At 39.2% G+C, this 22,654-nt stretch overlaps 3 protein-coding genes across 3 annotated transcripts; all 3 read right to left on the reverse strand.

Annotated features, from left to right (window-relative positions):
- Positions 1-5,871: 5,871 nt before the first annotated feature.
- Positions 5,872-8,153, reverse strand: LOC129752596 (uncharacterized). The gene is made up of 3 exons (XM_055748371.1): positions 7,309-8,153; positions 6,896-7,213; positions 5,872-6,841 (listed from the first exon to the last, which is right to left on the reverse strand). The coding sequence occupies exons 1-3, from the start codon at positions 8,151-8,153 to the stop codon at positions 5,872-5,874; spliced, it is 2,133 nt and encodes a 710-aa protein (XP_055604346.1).
- An 18-nt stretch (positions 8,154-8,171) lies between these two features.
- Positions 8,172-10,681, reverse strand: LOC129752597 (uncharacterized). The gene is made up of 2 exons (XM_055748372.1): positions 8,443-10,681; positions 8,172-8,401 (listed from the first exon to the last, which is right to left on the reverse strand). The coding sequence occupies exons 1-2, from the start codon at positions 10,679-10,681 to the stop codon at positions 8,172-8,174; spliced, it is 2,469 nt and encodes an 822-aa protein (XP_055604347.1).
- An 8,739-nt stretch (positions 10,682-19,420) lies between these two features.
- Positions 19,421-22,268, reverse strand: LOC129755119 (zinc finger protein 852-like). Its single transcript, XM_055751450.1, has 7 exons — positions 22,091-22,268; positions 21,744-22,023; positions 21,125-21,685; positions 20,943-21,055; positions 20,354-20,888; positions 20,050-20,284; positions 19,421-19,979 (listed from the first exon to the last, which is right to left on the reverse strand). Exons 1-7 carry the CDS (start codon positions 22,162-22,164, stop codon positions 19,807-19,809), a joined length of 1,971 nt encoding a protein of 656 aa, XP_055607425.1. The 5' UTR covers positions 22,165-22,268; the 3' UTR covers positions 19,421-19,806.
- Between the last annotated feature and the right edge of the window lie 386 nt (positions 22,269-22,654).

The raw sequence follows: 22,654 nt of genomic DNA on the forward strand, positions 1-22,654 counted from the left end.
TTGTATTGGAAGCTCCAAGCAGAAGCTGATAAAACTGGAATTAAATCAAGTTGGCTAAAATGAGGTGATTGGGAATAAGGAAAAATCCGGAAAATTTCTGGAATTTCAAAGCTTTGCCAGGAAGCTGGAAGATTCCACAAATCACCGGGAAAGTGTTCTTTTTTTTTTAATGTTCATTTAATTGATATTTAATGATATTTCATTAAATCTTTGAACAGGTATCACCACCAGTTCGCTACATATGAACATAAAGATAAAGTTTTGCTCATTTTGTTGTAAACTGTTAACAGTTTGAAAACTCAATTAAATTTTTCTGAGTTAAATAAGGATGATTTAAAGATTCCGTGATAGGAAGTGATATTAAACGTCTAAACTTGAAGAACATATTCGTTTTTTTCTAAACGCAGTTTGTGTTTGATATTTTTAGTTTTTCTTTATCAAAACCTTGATTTGATACCTCAAATATACCTTTTTACTATACTATTATTTTAAATGTCAAGTCTGTTTAGATTTCATAAACCATTTTCATGAAACTCCCATATTTATTAAAATCTACCGCCAAACTTCACAGATTTTTTTTTCGAGGCGTGAAACCCTTATCAATTAAAATACATACTAATGAAAATGTTTTTTTTTGTTGAATGTTTTGTGTTTTTTGTTTATTGTATACTAGCACACCCGATGCGCTTTGCTACACTTTCTTGGAATAATTAAATTTTTTTTAAAATATTTTTGATTTAATAAATTTGCATCTTCTTATAACATGATCAATCAGAAGCACACTTTTGAAAATGAAAGCTGCTGCTTACTTTTGTAATGTTAATGCGAATATGAATTAAAATCTTAAATTGTATATTGTTCATTGTATTCTGAACATGGATTTTTTTACAAATATATGAATGTGTGAATATTTTGCAAAAAACTGTTTGACTTTGATATTTTCAGTATGGCATGTTCTTTTTAATTTTCATTTCGAATTTCCTACGACCACGACAATTTTTCTTCTGAAACAAATTACTTTTAATGTAGAATTTAAGTTTTTGGTCCATCAAAATTTTAAATTAGTTAAAATTCAAATAAATGTTTAAATTTTCAATATTGAAAGTTAACATTAAAGTGATTTTTGGGCTACAATCATGTCTACATGCCTGTATCTGATTTTCTTTCTTAGTGCATTCGCCAAGACTTCGTGATTTTCAAGATTCTCCGATATATGATTTTAAAGAAAGGTCCAATACGGACCTATGTCCACATAAAAAATAAGATTTTTTTTATAAATAATCTGAAACTGCCAAAAAAAGTCGTTTATTCTGTTCAATAAAAGGTTAAATTTTGATTCAATTTAAACAATTTCATTCCAATGACATCCAGAAGTTCATAATGAAAGTGGATATTCGAGTATGAGAACTCGTCTTACAAAATTGATAAACAAAAGTTCGAAAAAATGAATAATCTAGATCTGCAAAAACCAAAATTATCAAATAAAAAATTTTATTAGACTTTTTTTGTTTGAATACAAACACATCAATTTCGAAGAATCCTTTAAGTTATTATTCATTTCTTTTTAATATGTATTTTTAATTCATTATTCTAGCATAAAAGATTCAAAATCTTGTCAGATTATGAATTATAAAATTAAATTGAGATATTTCATATTGATTTTTAATCCTCACACAAATAAGGGCACAATTTTAATTGCTTGATTGATTCCTAACTCTTTTTTGTGGAAATATCTCCGTTTATTTTACGATATTCAATCGAAATTACCTTTAACTGATAAAACCCAAAAATCAGCTCAAACCTGATATGTTATTATATAAATTAAATGAGATACCCAACGCTACCAAATTCTCCTTCCTTCGAAGTGTCAAGAATAATTAAAAAGCGCTGAATGGACAATTAGTTATTTTCTACTAGATCTGGAAACTGGAATTCAAAGTTCAACACTTGAAAAAAAAACAAGTAAAATTATTTAAATTTCATTTGGACTTTTTGGTAAAACTATAGAATAATTCGAAGAAGCTCAAATAAAAGGTTTTAATTGAATTATAAAATTTCTCTAAGAACGCGGGTAGTTTTGACTTCTTAGAAAAAGTTGGAAAGGGTCTCTCTTGCATGATTTTCCTTAGTTTGGTTTATATGTTAATGTTGAAAAAATGTTCAACCAGGCTTATTTGAAGGCATAAATCAAAATATTCGTAGTTCTTTACTTGTTCTGAAAATTAAAAAGTTATGCAGAATTTAAATTCTTTTTTAAATTAAGTACAACTACTTAGTTTGAATTTACTTCATGTTTTTTTAAAGATTGTTGTTTCATAAGTTATGATTGATTGATTTCATCAATATCCCACACATGATTTGGATTCAGGATGCAAAATTCTATCTAAATAGAATCAGGTTATCAGGGTTTTCACATAGACACTGATAATGTTGTTCCCATGTATTATTTAAATGGAACAGAATTTAAAACATTTACAAAAAAATCATGCATCGAAGTGTTAAATTAAAAACTGCAGTTTTAAAGATTTACAAACAACAGTTTTTTACAATTACTAAAAATATCCTGGAGCGTATAACATATAACCAGTCAATACTAATGATTAGATATGGAAAAAGCAGTGTTGAAAAGAAGCACTTTTCAACACTGTTTTTAGCTAAATTTTACTAATTAAAAAATGCCTCTGAAATCTTTAAACAGAATGATGTAACTAACATTCTGCACCTAAGCCAACGTAAATGTGTAGTTCAGAAATTGAAAACTCAATGATTTTTTCAAATAGATATATCTTTTTTTATTTATGCTACAAGTTGCGAAAAGTAGATTTTCCAGCACAAGTCGAGGATTTATCTAACGAGGGTTACCGTGTGGTGAAAAATTCGATTTTTGCAACGAGTTGTATGCAATTTTATTCTTGCAATTTCGTCGGTAACCATCGGGCATCAAACAGAAAGGAAGTCTAAAAACAGTGCTGAAATTTAGCACACCGTTTCAACACATAATATCAAAAAAGTCAATAAATTCAATAGATTCTGAATGTAATTTTTTTTTTAAACTATTTCAATTTTTTTCGAAATTTCTTTCATTTTTGTGGATTTTTTTACTTCTTGCAACAGTTTTCCCCCAGTTTTCCACCCACAACCTTCCGCCAACCCCCCCTCATCGTTTGAATTGTTTTCCATCTTTTACTATATTACATTCCAAGGCTTATCTAATTAATTGCCGTTGCGTACTTTTCCAAACAAACGACCAAGCAACACACAAATGTTGTTGCGAGCAAGAGCTACTCTTTGAATCTTCCGAAAAATCACAATCTTAACGCTATGATGGGATCCGATCGCATGTTGTACATATCGCGATCTGGGCTAAGTCAGGATCTGTACGTTTAGAGATTCGCATTTTGTTGCAACCACTCACAACAATCCGTATGTACGATATTGGAAGACATAGCGAGTGCGCTCATCAAGGACTTTCTTTTTATCTTGCTTTTTTAAGATTGTGGTAACTCGTCACTCTCGGAGATCTCCCTACATAACAGTAACAGAGCAGAGAGTATCGCTTGCTAGGGCGATTTGAATGTGTCCTACGGTTGGTCGCTCCCTGCTCAAAAGTCGCTAGAAGAGATTTTTTTCCATCCCTGATACCAGCCGCTTTTTTAGGCCTAAATAAATAAATAAATAAATAAATCAAAATAATAATATTAAACAAATAAATAAATAAATATATAAATAAATAAAATTAATACTATGAGTGTCTCTGGCTTTGAACAAGGCCGGTCTCAAATGGCAAGGCAAGGGAAACAATAGAACTTACCTGGAAATAGAGGCCTTGAAATAGTTTTACCTACATTCCCACGTCACCAGTGGTTGAACTTTGAAATATTCCGCTTTGATGAAGCTGTTTTGATTCCTTCTCCATAGAAATACAGGCCTTTGTTTTGCTGCAAGATAGAAACTTATTAACACACATTGTTAATTTAATAAAATAAAAGGTCAAACAATCATTGCTGATCGGACCATTAAGCATTTGGATGGGCGTTCGTTTAAAGCCGTGGAACCAGTACCATAGTTTTCCGTTTCACTTATGCTTGTAGTGATCCGTTAGTACTTATGAGAGTTACATTGTGATATTTTACTATCAGAATATAAATTTCTCATACGACAAGGTAAACCCATTTATATAAAGGTGCAGATATAAATGAGCCCCCACCCTCGTCCACGGCAGTTCTCACCCATTTGAGTTTAAAACTAAATTAATTCTGATGTGTGATGTATATCAAAACGATCTTTCTTTTTAAAACACTTCAAAACTTTTCAAAACACTTCCATAATCCAAAATCCAATAAATTTTCATATGCCTTGCACTAACTAGATGATGACTACCGATGTCTTGAATATACTGTAGATGTCTTCTCAGCATCAACCAGCTGACGGTGCCTTTTTATGCGTTCGGACCTCCTAATGCCTACACCGAATTTATTAGATTGTGTTTCATTATCCCTGGAAATTGGATTGTTGGTACTGGTTTCTTCAGGGAAGCCTAAAAAGTCGGGTTCGTCGTCGTCGTCGTCTTCACAGCACCTTTTCAGGTTAACAACTTTAGTCAAACAATTCAAAAATTTCGTGCTTGATCGTATCCTTAGTTGATTCCGGTGTGCAGACAAAACATGACTGTTTCGGATTTTTTCGTAGAAAAGGTCCTTGAAATCTACTTTGGAACTTTTATGTAGATCAAAGCTAAAAGATATACAAATTGTTACAAATTGTACTAATAATAGGATGAATTTTAGACTTACATTAAGATTCCCGATCCTCTTGCGGGAGTAGCTTTAGGTAACTTTTTCCAATATTACTAGTAGTGTGAGCTCTGTGCAAATTATCTAAGTATTAATTGCATGTTTTTGCATGATTTAGGATAATTCAACTTACTGTTAGAAGTGATGTAGATATTCTATTTAGTTTATCACTTCTGTACTCTAGAATTCTCACGTGGTTTTACCACCGAATGGTTCTACAATAATTGTGCATAGAAATGTAATATTTCGTTTAGGTACGTTCTATAATGCTACTTACAGCTTTTCCGCATAAAAACACTTTTAGATACAAGCTGTGTACAAACTGTGATAACCACTGTGATACTAGTTTTAAGTAGGAATTTAACTGTGATAATTTAATTTACTAATTTTAAGACAATATAGTGTGCACGTTTCTAGGAATATTTGCAAATTAACCAAAAAAATGATGACTTTCAATTCTCCTCTCTTCTACGTCTGACATTCGTTGTCATAGTATGCCTACACTACACATAAGCGTCTCTACTCCACCTTATCGAGGGGGCGCATTCTTCAGTGGTGCCCAACATATCCCCGACCCGTAAATCTGGTCCGGAAGTCACTTCCGGTTCGGTTTTACCTTAACTTATCTCGAGCACCGCTAGCTTAGCCACACCTCGTTTCAACCTTCCATCGTTCGTACGAATCCAAGCTTGACGAATTCTTCCATCAGCAGACACCACAGGCTCGTCAACGATTCCACGGACCCAGCACTTCCGATTCTTTCTGCACAGGGTTCGTTTCATCATGCCACTTAGTGCGCGGGTTCAAACTGGGAACGTATTCCTTGATCCAGCGGTCCCACATCTTGTACGCCAACTGCTGGGAACGCTGATATGAATTGCGCAAAGAAACTGCATCTTGAGGATACGGTGGTACTGAATCAATTTCATTCGTAGGAGAACTTCGAAGAAAGTGATTTGGGCTTAAAGCTTCTTCTTCTGCTACGTCTCCGGATACACTTGTTAAAGGGCGAGCGTTGATCATATCCTCAGCTTCAATCATGGAAGTTTGCAGTATTTCATCCGTTAGGCGTCTTCCATCATGTAGTGCGAACAGAGCTTCCTTCACCGACCTTACTAGCCTCTCCCATATGGGGTGTGGCAGGGGGATTGAACTTCCATCCTGTTAGAACAGTAGTTGTTTCGTTGGCACACTCCATGTTGACGTCTCGAATCTGTTTCTGCAGCTCTTTGAAAGCACCTTTAAAATTGGTCCCGTTGTCGGACAAAAACTCTCGTGGTGGGCCCCTGCGACCGACAAACCGTCTTATAGCCATCAAGCATGATTCACTCGTCAGAGAATGAGCAACCTCTAAGTGGACAGCCCGAATCACCAAGCATGTAAATAGACAAATCCAACGCTTTTCCGTGCGCCGTCCAACAGTGACCTCAACAGGCCCGAGATAGTCCACACCGACGTAGCTGAATGGTCGTAGATATGGTGTAACACGTTGGTAAGGCAATGGTGCCATTCTTGGGACTTGAGGACGATTGTGATTTACTTTACACCAGACACACTCTTTGGATACCTTTCGAATAACTGCTCCTACGTTGGGAATCCAAAAGCGCTGCTTCAATTCGTTCTTCACGGTATCACGGTAACCGTGACCGTACTTCTCATGAAAGCTGTGCGTCAATTTAGCAGTGATCAGATGTTCTTTGGGCAAAATTATAGGGAATCGCATATCAAAAGGCAACAGTTCGCCGTGTTCTGTTCGGCCTTCCATTCGAATAAGACCTTCTTCGTCTAATAATGGCGTTAACTTATACAGTGGACTACACTTCTCTATGGTGATCCAATCTCTAACAGATCGATCTCTATTTTTCAGTAAAATTCGTATTTCATCTGCGTAGACTTCAGATTGAGCTATCTTAAACAAAACAATTTCAGCCTTTTGCAATTCTTCCCTCCTAAGCGGTGCTAATTGACTTACGAATGTTTTTATAATTAATTTTGCTTGCCTATCTGTTGCTTTTAGGGTTTCGATTGGGAGATTTAGTCGTTTCTTCCTACAATTGGATACAAATCTAAAAACGCACGCTAAGGTTCGTAGCAGTACCAACCATTTGGAAAATCTTGAGACATCGATAATAGGTTCCGGAATAAACACATCATGGTACAAGAACTGAGCCCTTAATTTTTCGGAAACATTTGCTTTGGGCGGCCGCTGAGAAGGCCACCTTTCTTCGGTTTCATACAAAAATTGCGGTCCAACGAACCACACACTATCATCTGTCAGCTTGGAACCTACACTCCATTTGGTCAGCAGGTCGGCCACATTGGATTTTGTCGGGACCCAACGCCACTCCGAAAGCTTCGTGTTGCTCAAAATTTCTCCGATGCGATGACCCACGAATTGTGAGTATTTTCGTTGATCGGATCTGATCCACGAGAGAACTGTTTGTGAATCAGTCCAAAAATATCGTTGAGTTATTGGAAGACGATGGTTCTTTTGCACTGTATCAGCTAATCTCGCCCCCAGCACTGCTGCCTGCAGCTATTTCGAGGGATCGACAACTGCTGGATGGGTGACACCTTAGAACGGCTCATGGCTAAGGAACATCGCACGGTCTCGTCCACGACCACACGGAGATAAGCCACGCAACCATAGGCGGCTTCGCTTGCATCAGTGAAGACATGTAGTTCCACAGCGTCATACTGATGCGATCTCACACCACCAAAATAGCTCCTCGGTATTTTCAGCTTTTCTATCTCAGGTAGAAGATTCGTCCACCGGTCCCATTTCGAATTTGAAGCTTCATCGATCGGCTCGTCCCAGCTGCACCCCGTCCTCCACAGGTCTTGGATCAGGAGCTTCCCGTGCACCGTAAATGGGGTGAGCAGACCCAAAGGATCGAACATGGACATTACGCAGCTGAGGATTATTCTTTTCGTTGGTCTTTTCGCACCATTTACGGCTTTCACCAGTTCCGGCTTGAAGTTAGCAGAGAAGCCAAAAACATCTTCCATTGGGTTCCAAGCAATGCCTAGAACACGTTCGGTTCCAGATTCCTTGTCTGCGTTAAAGTGCACTGCGCTGTTATTTTTCGGCTCGCCCATTCTTACCAGAAATTCTTCGGAGTTCGCAACGAAATTCCTTATGTGAAACCCGCCTCTGGAGTGAACCAACTTCACCTCGCTGGCTAGTCTAACGGCTTCGTCTACGCTGTCGGTGCTATCGAAATAATCATCGACATAATGTTGGAGCTCGATCGCGCTCGCCGCCCTTGGGAATTCAGCTGCATGCTTTTGAGCGTTCAAATTTTTAATAAATTGCGCCGCACAAGGGGAGCAAGTAGCGCCAAATGTGGCGACGTCCATGACGTACACCGTGAGCTCTTAGGACAGGTCCTGGCGAAAAAGGAAGCGCTGAGCCTGTCTATCTTCTGGCCGAATTTTTAACTGGTGGTACATCTCCATGATGTCCCCGCCAAAAGCTACGGGTTTCTCACGAAATCGACATATCACACCTTGGAGAGGCACTAGCAAATCTGGTCCACAGAGGAGTTGCGAATTCAGGGAAATTCCGCCAACCGACGCCGCCGCGTCCCACACTAGCCGTATCTTGCCTGGTTTGCGGGGATTCACAACAACATTCAACGGTAGATACCAGACGTCTGTGTGTTGTTCAGCTCTTCTGTTGTCGCCGGATGTGCGTATCCTTTCTCGAGATACTGTTGGATTTCAAGGTTAACTTTTGCTTGAAGATCTGGGTCCTTGGAGAGTTTTCGTTCTAGAGCTAACGCCCGCTTGTAGGCCATGCCGTAGCTATCGGGAAATCCTCTGGAGTCGTTCCGCCAGAGTAACCCAGTTTGGTAGCGATCCCCGGTGAACACGGTAGAACTTTTCAAAATAGCGAGGGCTCGCTGGTCTTCATCAGATTCTGGAACGCACGACGGATTTCGGACTTCTTCTAACAAGTACTGGTTTCGAAGCATATCGTGAAGTTGTTGATTACTCAACTCGTCCACTCCGTGGAAGTTGAGGGCAACCTGGGGGCACGGCCCTTTCCTGCAAGGTCCATAAACCGTCCACCCAAGCAAAGACTTAACTCCAACCGGTTGACCTGGTTTGCCGATTCGGGATTCGATCGGAGCGAAAACGTGTAGATTGTCGAGTCCAATCATGATCCTGGGTTCTTCGAGAGAGTGATCCATGACTGGCAGGTCTTGGAGATGAGTGTACTGCTTACAAACTTCGCCGAACTTAACCTTTTGCTGTGGCAGCTGGAGTTCTGTAACAGTTCGCACATTGTTCAATGGCAGTTTCTGGTCGGAGTCTCTGGGCGAAATGAACAGATTAACTTTTCTCGAACGATCTTCATAACGCTTCATGTTCCCCGTCCAAGTGACGACAAGTGGTTCAATTTCGCCAGAGGCTTGCAACTCATCAGCTACAGAGGATTTCAGTAGGGTTGCGGATGAGCCCTCATCCAGGAAGGCGAGAGTATCGTAGGCCAAGTCATCGACGTAGAGTGTTATTGGAACCATTCTGAAAATCACAGCACGATTTTGTCCGTTGTGTGTGTTACATTCGATTTGCAGATTGTTGGCAAATTGCTCGTTCAGATGCAATAAAGGATGATGACCACCCTGGCAGCCACCGATGTTGCATCGTACTTTGAAATTACATCTGCTTTTCCCATGACTATTAAGACAGAGTTTGCAAAGTTTGAGTTTCTCTGCCATTTTGATTCGATCCGTCACGGACAGGCCTTTAAAATCGTCGCAAAAACGGAGTTTGTGATCTGTACGTTTACAAACCAAACAAGATTTCGAAATCTTCTGATCTTCCTTCGGAGGTAGAGGGAAATCAGCGTTATGAACGTGTGCAAACTCTTTCCTCCTACCTTTGCTTCCTCTGGAGTGCTCACCGCCGTCCATCGGGGTCAATTCAGCCGCTTCAGACACGTCTTCTACAATGGAGCTCATGAAGTTGGAGAATACTCGTAGAGGACTTCCTTGGCTAGTCCGTTTGTATCGAACCCACTCAATTTTGTAATTATCGGGTAACTTTTCCGCCAACTCCTTCACCAACATCGGATTTTGTAAATGATCTCCTAGACCAGCAGCTTCCAAATGGTCACACACTTGTTTCACGGTAATTCCGAAATGGATGAAGGTTTCCATTCGGTCGAGCCTCGGTGGTTGAGCTTTTCGAACTTTGTTCATAAGAGTTCGCAGAAGTCTTTCCGGTTTGCCAAACAAGCTCCGCAAATCGTTGATGACATCCGGTACAGTTTCCGGGAGAACCAGTCTACTTCTGACAGCTTCAAGAGCGTCACCTTTCAGGGAATCCTGGAGACGCTTCAAATTGTCTAGATTTGAAAACCCGCAAGCTCGAGTAGTATTTTCGTAGCTGCTAATGAAAATAGGCCATAGTTCTGGTTCACCTCGGAATGTTGGCAGTTGTTTCGACCCAGCTTGACGAGCTACAAGCTGATCTTTGGTCACTTCGACGTTCCTCGGCGCGGTTTCGAGTTCTGAATTCTTGCCTCTTCGGTTCTTCCTCAGCAAGTTTTCCATGAACGATATTTGTTCTTGATTGAAGCCTAAACCTTTTGCATTTCGTTTCGCTTCTTGGTCCATCTCGTCGTCAGTTGAATCAAGTTTCGGGTCAGGTCCATTCACGCGAATATTTCCGAAAATTTCGGAACCACATTGTTTTTTCGCTCTTATTGTCGCAACGGGATTCTCAAATCGACCAGCAGAATCAACCGTGTTTAAATGCACTTGAGATTTGCTCAGCCATTTATTCACCGCGTCTTCTTCATCTTCATTTTCGCTGTCGTCCTCTAAAGAATCTTCTGCCATATCATGCGATTCGAACTGTTTCTTCAACAGATGCATTTTCCTTTCGAACTCCTGCTGCTCGGCTAATTTGCGTTCGTAAATTTGTTTTGTTGGGAAAGCTGTCGATCATGCATTTCCTTTTCCAGCTTAAGAGCCTTTTCACGCAAGGCATTCTCCTTCTGCAAGCGCTTTTCCTTCAGGACCATGTCCATTTCCAGCCGTTTTTCCTGCATAGCCATTTCCCTTTCTAGAGCTAGTTCCTTGGCAAGTAGCTCTTCTTCTAAATGCTTAAAGCTAGCATCCACGGCGGGCACAGCGGTCCGAACAGATCCGGTATCACTTTTCTTCGACCCGACCCTCTTGGAGGGTTTCTTCGCCTTGGGAACTTTCAATTTCAGGCTACAGTTAGGACAGCTCCACGGGTGGTTCTTTATCTCCTCGGTCACTCCGACACATCCGTAGTGCGCCCAATTGTCGCAGTGGTCACAGCCGACCATGTCTTCCAAGCTATTCGGTTTATCGCACATCATACAACTGCGTTGGATTATCGTTGATTCTGCATTCTCAGTTGCAGTTTCAGTCCCATTGTCGCTACTCATTTTGAGGTTAGATCCGAATTAATCTTTGATTTTGTTTCGGATTTTATCGCAGAAAAAGTCCTTGGAATCTACTTTAGACTTTTATGTAGATCAAAGCTAAAAGGTATACAAATTGTTACAAATTGTACTAATAATAGGATAAATTTTAGACTTACATTAAGTTTCCCGATCCTCTTGCGCATTCTTCAGTGGTGCCCAACATGACCGTTAACAGAAATTTGGAACACATTCAAAGAGCATCGCTTCACAAAAACTGCATCCAACCATCTTTCGATATCCTTACGGTGATTGCGATACCACAAAAAGTCACCTGGTTTTAAACTGTCAAATGCAATGTCACTTTGTCTTGGAGCTGGCAACAACGAATCGTTTACTGTTGCCTTCTTCGGGGCCGCCAAATTGTTCTTATAGTGATTCTTTGGGTCTATCAGATCTTTGTCAGACACTACAGTTTCCAAAACCTTATGAACTTTTTTCAATGCCAAATCGCGTTCTTCTTCACTATCTCCTGATACAGTTATGTCGTCTAAATAATTAACAACATAGTTGCAATCGACCAGAATATGTTCCAAAATCTTTTGAAACATATCCGGAGCGCAAGAAATTCCAAACATCAAACATTTGTAACGAAAGAATCCTTAGTGACAAATAAGGGTTGTTATATAACGGGATGATTCCTCTAACTCAATCTAGAGGAATAGAATTCAAATAAACTCGTTTATGGCATTAAAATTTTTGTTTCAGTGGAATAATAAGACTGTTGATACGATCAGAAAAAGTTTACGTGTTTGCTTTTGCCTGCTGTTTTATGGATTCAAATGAGTCCACTATTCTGGTAAGCTGTGGTAGAATAAGCTTTTCCTGTTATAATAGTTTCTCCCTTAATCAACAAAACGAAAATATAAAATTGGAACATCTCACCAGAACACTGCAAATCTTCCTACAAAAAAAATCTTTTTTTAGCCAAAATTTCGTCATTCGCGAGGTCAAGCTTGAGACCAATCACATTACGCATCCACATACTCCACCAATGCCTCAGCAAGTAAGCCTCATTTATCCAAGTTGGATCTTATTGGTCTCGGGCATAAGTCGAGTAATATATGCGCAAATAAATAAAAAAAAAAACCTCACTTAACCCATTATTGTTAAATCAGAATTTAGAATCATAAATCAAAATCAGGATTCACAATCTACTACTCACGATCTGCCTCCGAGCTTGATCGTTTTCGATTGGTTTCGATCTATTTCGATTGGCTTGATTGAACGTCAGTTGGATTAGTTTCGACCAAAACATTGGCTGAGTGAACAACCATTTACCAATCGAAATCGATTGAAACCGATTTCAATTGGCTGTTGAACGCGCTTGTCGCTCACATACTCCCAACCAATGATTGAAATCCTCAACCATTTTCTCATCAGAGGCATTCAAAATACACACTTTGAGGCCTCGTATAGTAATACAGGAGACGATACATATACATTCATTCAAACCTCCCCCCATGAGGAGGATCTGCTCCGAGAGACACTATCCGTTCGCTGCTCAGAACGAACTCTCTCAACGTTCGGTCGCTACATGATGCATGAAATAGACGAGGCACACATACTCATTTACGTTATTGAATTTGATGGACTCAAGCCGATAGCTGCGTTGAGGAGAACATCTTCAACCTCTCCGCAAAGGTTGAGGCAACAACGACAACAACCGAACTTATTGCATTGCATAGGCCCGCAACGTATGGAGCAAGGAGAGGGTGGGAAAAGAAACGAAAAAACTAGCTGCCTGCGTGCGGTTGCTGTGCAATAATAGCAATAGCAGAAAAACCTCGGGTATTCGATCCAGGCACAAACGAGGAGACTCGGGTTTGCTCTGCCTTTTGAATTCGGTTCCGTCAAGAATGTAACAGGAGATGAGTGAGAGCCATTCGTTTGGTTTTTTGGATTCGCTGCCTCGAATGTACATAAGGCATTTCCCCACTTGTCAGACGAACAGCTGATTTCTCATGTTTACATTTCTTGGCATATCGTGGTAGGGTAAACATAACAACAACATTACGCATGTTCAATGACCAGATAGTAACGAAATAAAATTGGCAATGCAATTGTAGTGGTTTTGCAAGCGCACCTTGGTGAGGAGAATATAAATTCTTTATTTAATGATTTGTAAATTCATAACAAGTTGGGACATGAAGGTATGTTGATGCTTTTAATTAAAGAAGTTTTTAAAAGAAAGCATTGAACAGTGCTTATCATCAAAGATCAAAATGGCGACCAGTTGGTGTTTACATTTTTCAAAACAAAAACAAAAAGCTACCCTACCACAATCTGTCTCAGGAAATACTCTATTGCTTCTTGAAGGCGGGCCATGTGAGAGCGTATGCATCATCGGTTTTGTCGTTTTCGCTGCCTCAAAGCAACCTTTGCTTCCGAGTAAAGCGTTGAGCGAGAGATGGTTGATCAATTCATGCTCAGCAAAATTCAATCACTGCTCCCAACGAAACTAACTACCTACATTACTAACTAACATTATTCGTAAAAATTAAATGAAAAAAGGAACATCCTCACCCGATAACAAATTTCATCTCCTTGTTGGTTATCTTGCTGGGTTTGGTTGTTTGGATTGTTGATTTTGTTTGGGGTCTCCCTTTTTGGTTGCCTTGTTGGGTTTGGTTGTTTGGGTTATTGGTTTGGTCCGGGAAGATTCTTTCTTGTTGACATATCGTTTTCCTATCTCTTCTGTATTGTATCCTTCGGGTTCTTCAATTTTCCTCCTGTCATCCTACGACTTTTGCTCCGCATGCGATTGAGAAAATAAAGAGGGAGAAAAACGCAAGAAAGAAAAAAAGAAAGAGCGCAAAAAAGTATTAGTTTTGATGAAGTAATATACAAATTACGAACAATTAAAAAAAATTAACACAAATAAAATTATTATGACACGAAACTTAATAAATAATAATAAAAAATAAATTTAAAAATGAATAAATAACAAAAATGAACAAATAAAAATAATATAAAAATAGTAAATTAATGATAGAAATAAAAAAAACAAGAAACAAATTAAAATAAAAACATGAAATAAAAAAAGAACTAATAAAATTGAAAGAGAGAAAACGACAATTAAAAATAAGGCTGGAACAAATATCAATTTCTTCTTTTGTCACTGTAATATGGATGAATTATAGCAACATCTGTCTTGCCCCTCGGAGCGCGAGAATCATTATGGTTGGCGCGCTTTTAAGAGAAATAATCGCATTCCGTCTGCATCCGTAAACGAATAAAGTTGTAGTTCTTAAGCTCCATCAAATAGTGTTATTATTTAGCCTAGGAATTCCGCCGTACATAACATTGGCGACGAGCAGTTTCGGATCAACGCAGAAATATGGCGCAAGGAACAACATTCCGGACTTTCGATGCGGAGTTGGAGGATTGGCAACTGTACAGGGAGCAACTGGAACAATCTTTTACGGCAAATGGCGTCGGAAACGATTTGAAGAGAGCCGTGCTCATCAATTTGTGCGGGGCAAAAACATACAAATTGCTACGAGATTTGTGTACACCAAATACACCAGCGGAAAAAACGTATGAGGAATTGTGTGGTTTGTTGTCCCGACATTTTGTTCCGCCTTTGGTAGTGCACAGAGAAAGACGGAATTTTCTGAGAGCGAAACGTTGCGAAGATCCGCCGGAGAACCTTAATGCGTGGGCAGCTAGGCTGAAAAATTTGGCGTCTAACTGCAAATTAGGAGTACATTTGGAACACGATCTTCTGAATAAATTCGTCGACGGTTTGGAAGGAAGAGCGTTCGATCGGATTTGCGAGGAGGATGAAAATCTAACCTTCGAAAGAGCGGTGGAACTAGCGATGAAATATGAGCCAGAAATGTCAAAGCCTTCGGCAGTTTTCCAAATGAAGAAGACGAACATCGTGGGGCGCCTAAATAAACATCGGAAGCCAATAGATCGGTTTTCTAACCTAAAATGTTTGGCCTGTGGTGAAAAAGGATATTTTAGAAAGGACTGCCGATATCGGAATTTCGTATGCAGAAAGTGTAACATCCGGGAGCATCTTCAAGCAGCTTGTCCGGATCAGAAAAACTTTTTTGTATCTGAGTCTGAGACAGCAGAGAATTCGGAGAACGTTCGATTGGAACAAAATTTCATAAGTAAGTTGTACAGTGTATATGAAGAGTCGGTGAATGATGAACCCATTACAGTGGAAGTTGAGATTCTTAAAAAGAAACATTCAATGCAGTTGGACACTGGTGCAGCAGTGTCTGCGGTCTCATTTCGGTATTATCTAGAGCACCTTACTGAGTGGAAATTGAAGAAAACGAAAGTTCGATTGCAGGGATATGCAGGAGAAACATTGAGGGTTGAAGGGGTAATCGAGCCGGTAGTTAGGTTTAATGAAGTGCAAAGGAGGCTTACGTTTGTTGTTATACGCAAAGGGGGACCACCTCTTCTGGGTAGGAATTTCGTGAAATTTTTTGAGGTTAAAATTTCCCAAATTAATATGTTGCAACTTACAACCGTGAAAGAACGATTGGAACAATCGATAGCAGGCTATTCTGGTTTGTTCAGTGGAGGGTTGGGCGAATTCAGGTACGGTCAAATAAGTGTGCAGTTGGAGGACAACGCTCAGCCGAAATTTTGCAAACCCAGACCGGTGGCTTATAAGTTGGTTGACAAAGTCTCAAAAAAGTTAGATGATATGGAAAGAGAAGGTATCATAACGAAATGCGACAATTCATTATGGGGCACACCTTTAGTTCCTATTTTAAAGGGCGATGGAAATGTTCGATTGTGCGGAGACTATAAAACTACAGTGAACCGGTTTGTGAAGGACGCAATCCATCCCCTACCAACAGTCGATGAGGTTTTTAGTAAGTTGAATGGAGGGCAAAAGTTTAGCAAGCTGGATCTCTCGAAATGCTATAACCAATTTGAACTGGATGAACAATCTCGGGAAGTGTGCGCTATATCCACTTACAAAGGTGTGTATAGGATGAACAGTTTGCCATTTGGAATACGTCCTGCCTCAGGGATTGTCCAGCGTGAAATAGAAAAGCTGTTATGTGGTATCCCAGGGGTCAAAAATTTTTCGGATGATGTGCTAGTGACGGGTGAAACGGATGAGCAACATTTAGGCAATTTAAAGAATGTGTTTTCGGCACTTAAGCGGGGGGGCTTGAAATTGAACAAGACCAAATGTCAATTTTTTAAAAATGAGGTGAATTATTTGGGGCATATAATAAGCAAGGATGGTTTACGCAAAAGGGATGATCGTGTTAAAGCCATTTTGGTAGCACAGGAACCGAAAAGTGTTCATGAGGTTAGGGCTTTTGCAGGCTTAGTAAACCATTACTCAAAGTTTGTCAGAGGAATGGCAGGAATTATGAGTCCTTTGTATAAGCTTTTAAAAAAGGGGGAAAAGTTTGCGTGGACAAATGAATGTCAAAAAGCCTTCGAAAAAGTCAAGCAAGCCATTTGTCAGACGTGTCGCTTGTGCATTTTAACCCCAGATGAAATGAAAAGTTCATATACCGGTCTTTCGATAGCAACTTACTACCTTCTTCAGTGAGCGTTTTCGATTGAATTCGAGGGGTTGGAATTGGCCGGTTTCGATAGAGGGAACTGGGGCAAAATCTTACGGAAGTAACAGGCTCCTAGCAATTGCTTTCTTGCAGATTTAAGTACCAATTAAATTTTCTATTTGTGATTCACAATGAACTAAGTGCGAGGATGGATTCTTGATTTTATTGAATTTTTCGATAAAAAATTACTTTTATAGGTTTTGTGCAATGATATAGTATGCAATGTGGTTGCATACAAGTTTTCGTGCAATTTATTCCAATTTATTTGTGTGGTAGTTTCCAATTCTCGATAGTGATCGAAGTAATCGGGGAAGTCTCGATAGAAGAACTTTGGTTAGTCTGTCAAAATGGTCAGTCTGTAATTAATAAAATCAAGTCCTTCAAGTTAAATTTCAAGAAGTGTTTCATTTAGTTTATCTGGAGAATACAGATTACAACATTGGCGACGAGGTGAACTCCGGACACAGAGTACTCCAAGAATTTCTTTGCTGAGTAAGTAATAAATAGTGTACAATGATACACATGAATCTCAAAGAAGATTCGACCAAATAATCTCAAAGGAGACCATAGCCTCAAAGGAGAGCTTAATATAGTCTCAAAGGAGACTTTAGCCTCAAAGGAGAGCTTAAAATAGTCTTAAAGGAGACTTTAGCCTCAAAGGAGAGCTTAATATAGTCTCAAAGGAGACCTTAGCCTCAAAGGAGAGCTTAAAATAGTCTCGAAGGAGACCTTAGCCTCAAAGGAGAGCTTAATATAGTCTCAAAGGAGACCTTAGCCTCAAAGGAGAGCTTAATATAGTCTCAAAGGAGACCTTAGCCTCACAGGAGAGCTTAAAATAGTCTCAAAGGAGACCTTAGCCTCAAAGGAGAGCTTAATATAGTCTCAAAAGGAGAGCCTCATAAAGTCTCAAAGGAGACCTTTGCCTCGAAGGAGAGCTCAGAGCAGTCTCAAAAGAGACGTTAAAAAAGGTTTCAAAGGAATCGGAAAAAGAAACTTAAAGTATGCGTAATAAAAGTATCAAGATCATTGAGAATTTTTAAGGAGGTTCGAGTAGGAATGTACTTTGAAAACAGGCAAATTTAAAAAAAAAATAAAATCAATCAACAACTTCTGCATCTACTCGCGATTTACTGAGGCAGTGTGCGATGGACGAGAACGGGTTTGCTAAGAGACGGTTTTGGCGTTATAAGGGCTTGCTCCTTAGAGAACGTTAGAAATCACGACAAATCATGGAATGAGTGCTGTAATAACCGCGATATTGTTGATAGTGGCAGTGATACACAATTTACAAGAAACTACTTTTCCAAACACAGTGACTATAATATCCAGTTTAAGCATCTTCGTCAATTCCAGGTTCCCCGAAGACGTTTAACCTTATCCATTCTAGGGTGGTGTCAAGATCAAAAACTGAACGTTCGTATTACATATGCTGGGCAACCAAAATCGTCGGCCTTTGGAAGACACGTTGTGACAAATCGGAGTGTGCTGATAACCATATAACCCAAAGATACAATCTCGAGAAATTTCCTATTGAGTTCATCAATAATGCTTAGTTTTGAATTTCTTAAAGTTAATCCGTATATGCTCTGTGGTAGAAAGAACGTACATATTTCCTGAGTATCTTATGGAGTATAATGCCACTTTTAACTTGACTACTCGCACACCTTCTTCCCTATGTTACAGACCCAGAAGTTTTTGATGGAAATCCTTTGAAAAAGCATCACGGGTAAGAATGTGAGGATAAACGTCGTACAAAAAAATCCGGAATCAAAGCTCAATGAATAATGGAAGATGATCGAAATTTGTTCACATGAAACAAACTGCAAACCAAAGAGAGAGAACCAACTTGAAATCAGAAATGAGGATGGAAACATTTTTATTCGACACAAATTCTTATCGGTGGCCAGATAATGGAGTCGTAACAACTGTGTGCAGTAATTCGTAAAAGTTTTTCTAAGATCGGAACCAAGTTGAGATTCAAGATGAATATAGGAATACGTTTTACGCAACTCTGCAATTCGTCAAAAGGTGGCAGATTATCCAGGTTGAACCTGTTGAACCTGTGGTTTCGCAGGATCAGCAAATGCCATCAGATCAGCAAAGGCCATCAGATTAGCAAAGGACATCAAGATCGGTTAATGAATCCATTCCACTGGCACCAAGACTTTGTCCTCAACTCATAGTTTTAGATATATTTTAATTTTTGTTAAAACAAAGGGAGATGTGGTAGTTTCCAATTCTCGATAGTGATCGAAGTAATCGGGGAAGTCTCGATAGAAGAACTTTGGTTAGTCTGTCAAAATGGTCAGTCTGTAATTAATAAAATCAAGTCCTTCAAGTTAAATTTCAAGAAGTGTTTCATTTAGTTTATCTGGAGAATACAGATTACAACAATTTGTTTTCGCATTATATTTTATTGTCCCCCCCTTCAGTGTTTCAATTCCGAGTATCAAAAGAAGGATAAGAAATTTGTTCCGGCCTAAAAATAAAAAAAAAAAATAAATTAAAAAAAAGGGTTTCACCTTTTTTGTCGGGCTTCTCAGTATTTCTTCGTTTCCCTATTCTTCACTCAATATTAGAAGAAATAGAATTCAAAAAAGAAAAAGTGTGTCAAATAATAATCGATCTATTAATCTTAAATAAATTATACTTATACTGACAAACAACAATACAGTCTAAACGGAAAACAAGTCAGCTAAGAACCATTCCAGGCGGTTTAAAAATTCAGAATCATATAATTCAAAATCAGGTTTCAGATTCGAAATTTACAATCAAAATGTATTGTCTGAAATGAGTTTTGCGAATCAGAATTTAAGATTCTTTTTTGAAATGAGAATCAAAATCAATATCAAAATGTACAGCATAAATAAATTGACTGTAAAACTGTTGACTGTTGACAAAAAAAAACCGGTGAAAATTTTAATTTCAACTGGAAGGTAAAAAGCTAAAATTGTAAAATAAAATGTACAATGACGTTTATTTTTCTGGACTCTTAACTGTTTTTAAAGAACTGAATCGAGTACGAAACGATTTCGTTGCCCTGTTCACTCATAATCTGATCCGTTTGGGATCCTTCAGTTTCAATTTGCTCCTCCAAGATGATGCTCTCGCTCTCGCCAACACTAGCGAGGGGTTCCGATTTTTTAACACGCGATTGCAGAAGAACTGTTGCAAATGAAATTAAACGTTATTAGATTTAAACATACAAAATGATTGGAGTCAAAAACAATCTTACTTGATTCACCCAGATGACTGGTGCGAATGTGGGCTGCCAGGGCGCTGTTGGACGCGAAAGCCTTGGGACAGTCGCGGCAACCAAACGGTCGTTCCTTGGTGTGTACTCGAACGTGTAACTGCAGCGAGGACTGCCTATCAAATAGTTTTGGACAGTAAGAACATTCGTACTGCTTCTGAACCAGTTTCCGATCCCCGACGTTGTGAATTTTGAGCAGATGAACGTCAAGATTTATCTGTGAGATGCAAGAAAATAGTAACATTAACTACTTAGTTCCCATTATTTGAAAACAAAATCCACAAACCTTTTGCGAAAACCGCGCGTCGCAGAACTTACAAAGGAATCGCTTTTCCTGAGTGTGGACTGTAGTGTGTTTATCTAGCAAACTTCGATAGAGAAACTGTTTGGGACAGAAGGTGCAAACGAACACTTTCGGGTGCATTTTCCGCTTATGTTTCGACAACAATCGTTCCGTGCGAAAGGATTTCAAGCAAACTTGGCAGCGCCATTCCCCGTCGATTTCAGGCTGTTCTTCGTCTGTGCCACAAGCGATCACCTCGGTGTTCTCGTCCTGCGCAATCATCTGGATGGCTTCCTGTAGCGTAAGGTCGTCCTTGTGACGAGTTTTAATGTGTTCATAGAAATTGGTTATTTCTCCGAATCGTTCCGTGCACAGTGGACATCCGTGGGGTGTTTTCTTCCAGTGAGTTTTAAGGTGGATTTTGAGCTCACTCATTCGGGTGCAGCCTTTCTGACAGATTGGACAGAAGAACTTTTTGGAGGATTCTTCCCCGGTGTGTTGTTTCATATGGATGGTGAGGTTTACTTTCTGTGAAAAACTGAAAAGGGATAAAAACAATAAATGAGCCTGTCAAAACATAAAATATTCTTACCATCTTCCACAATCCGGACAAGCATGAGGTTTTTGCCCGGTGTGAACCAATGAGTGCTTTTTGAGTCCGCTGAGATAAGCAAACCCTTTTTTACAGTATTCACAGACATGTTTCTACAAAAATAACATTAAGCCAAACAAAAAGTCTAAAGAAGTCTAGACATTTCTAAGAAAGTCACTTACATTGTTGTCTTTGGACGAGGATGGTTTGATTTCCTCCAACATTTCAATCGTACCAAAGTCGGTTATAACTGAGCGACTATCTTTCACAGTCAATAGATCGCATTGAGAAAAGTCTACCATATCAATTTCTTCGCCCGGTTCCGGCTTGATCATGTGATCTGAAATATCCAATTTATCCTCGAATTCCGGTCCATCCGACGTGGTTATTAAACTATCAAGATCCGTCAAGCTCTCGTCGGCGTTCGTCTTTTTCTTAGACGTCATTAAATTCAATTCCATGCTGGAGGATTCGAATTGGTCGTCTTCTGGGAGCTTCAATTGTTCTTTGACCACGGACGATACCTCACTAGCGATTACACTATCTTGCTCAATTAGGTCATCAACATCAGCGTCATCGTCAGATTCGCCCTCCGACTGGAGGAAGTAATATTTTCCATCCACGTACTGGATGCCTATCGTTTTTGTAGGCTCCTTAGGAACAATGTCCTCTAGTTCATCAGATTTCAGACTGTCAACCGAATCTATGGAATTTTCATCGTAGAAAAACACATCATCGGCACCCTGGAAAGAACCATTCCAAAATCTCTTGTGCTCAGTTTTTATAAAGCTTTAACTTTACCTCATCTGGTTCAATGAATTGCTCGATTACTGGATCTGGTTCCGGTTCCAGCTCCGTGTCCGATATATCCTGGATGGCTATCTTATTAGTATTAGGAAACACTGAAGGAATCGCTCGGGGCAACAGAAACCGATAGCCATGTACCGGATGTTTGCCGAAAGCTTCCTCCGCGAAGTGGCAGCTGCATATCCTGGCACTGTCGAGATCGTCAAAGGGCAGCGAATCGTGGGACGACAGAACCAAAATCCATTCTTCTCGTAGATACGGATCGGTCGGAAAGCTGCCAGAAGCGAAGAAAAGGGTTATTGTTTACGTTTTTCACAACTAGCATCAAGGGATTTTCTCACCTGACGAAAAACACAGTTGTACAATTTACCACGTTTTCATCGGTATCACAATTTCGCACACAGCAGCGGATCATAATTGAGGTTTTTTTCACAGAAAACAGCTGAAATAATAATTAAAATTCTCCGAATAAACGGGAAGGTAAATTTGTTGAATACTTTGAATATCGAAATTTTATTATTATTGTTTCAACAAATGAAAAGGACGAATGCATCAATTTTGTAATTGCTGGCAAATGAAACCAATTTTCACATCTAGAGGGCAATCCAATAAATAACACGGAAAATAAAAAAAAGTTAAAAAAAAACGAGATAGCCAGATGAATTGCTCGCGGAAGCCGTAAGTGGTAAAGGTAACTTCTATATCTATTCGAGGGGAACTCACCTTACAGCGAGGTACCTCGATCGAGCTGGAAAAGAAGGTACAATTCAACGAGAAAAAAGCTGAAACCAAAAAAAGGTAAATCTTATCTCATAGTGAGGTGAAGTTCACCAGAATTGAACTGTCTAAGAAAGTACAATTTATCTGGAAAATAGATACATCCAAATAAGATAAAACCACTGATG

Source organism: Uranotaenia lowii, chromosome 3 (genome assembly GCF_029784155.1).
Source record: "Uranotaenia lowii strain MFRU-FL chromosome 3, ASM2978415v1, whole genome shotgun sequence".
Lineage (NCBI taxonomy): Eukaryota > Metazoa > Arthropoda > Insecta > Diptera > Culicidae > Uranotaenia > Uranotaenia lowii.

Excerpts from the sequence above, each read along its gene's own strand:
- LOC129752596 (XM_055748371.1), bottom strand. The coding sequence starts at position 8,153 with ATGGACGTCGCCACATTTGGCGCTACTTGCTCCCCTTGTGCGGCGCAA. Across the intron at positions 7,214-7,308 it reads TGCAGGCAGCAGTGCTGGGG|ATCCGATCAACGAAAATACT; the intron begins GCGAGATTAGCT and ends CTCGTGGATCAG. Across the intron at positions 6,842-6,895 it reads GTCTCAAGATTTTCCAAATG|GAAGAAACGACTAAATCTCC; the intron begins GTTGGTACTGCT and ends ATCCAATTGTAG.
- LOC129752597 (XM_055748372.1), bottom strand. The coding sequence starts at position 10,681 with ATGCATCTGTTGAAGAAACAGTTCGAATCGCATGATATGGCAGAAGAT. Across the intron at positions 8,402-8,442 it reads GAACAACACACAGACGTCTG|GCAAGATACGGCTAGTGTGG; the intron begins GTATCTACCGTT and ends CCCGCAAACCAG.
- LOC129755119 (XM_055751450.1), bottom strand. The coding sequence starts at position 22,164 with ATGATCCGCTGCTGTGTGCGAAATTGTGATACCGATGAAAACGTGGTA. Across the intron at positions 20,889-20,942 it reads TGTCCGGATTGTGGAAGATG|TTTTTCACAGAAAGTAAACC; the intron begins GTAAGAATATTT and ends ATCCCTTTTCAG. Across the intron at positions 20,285-20,353 it reads ACGCGCGGTTTTCGCAAAAG|ATAAATCTTGACGTTCATCT; the intron begins GTTTGTGGATTT and ends TGCATCTCACAG.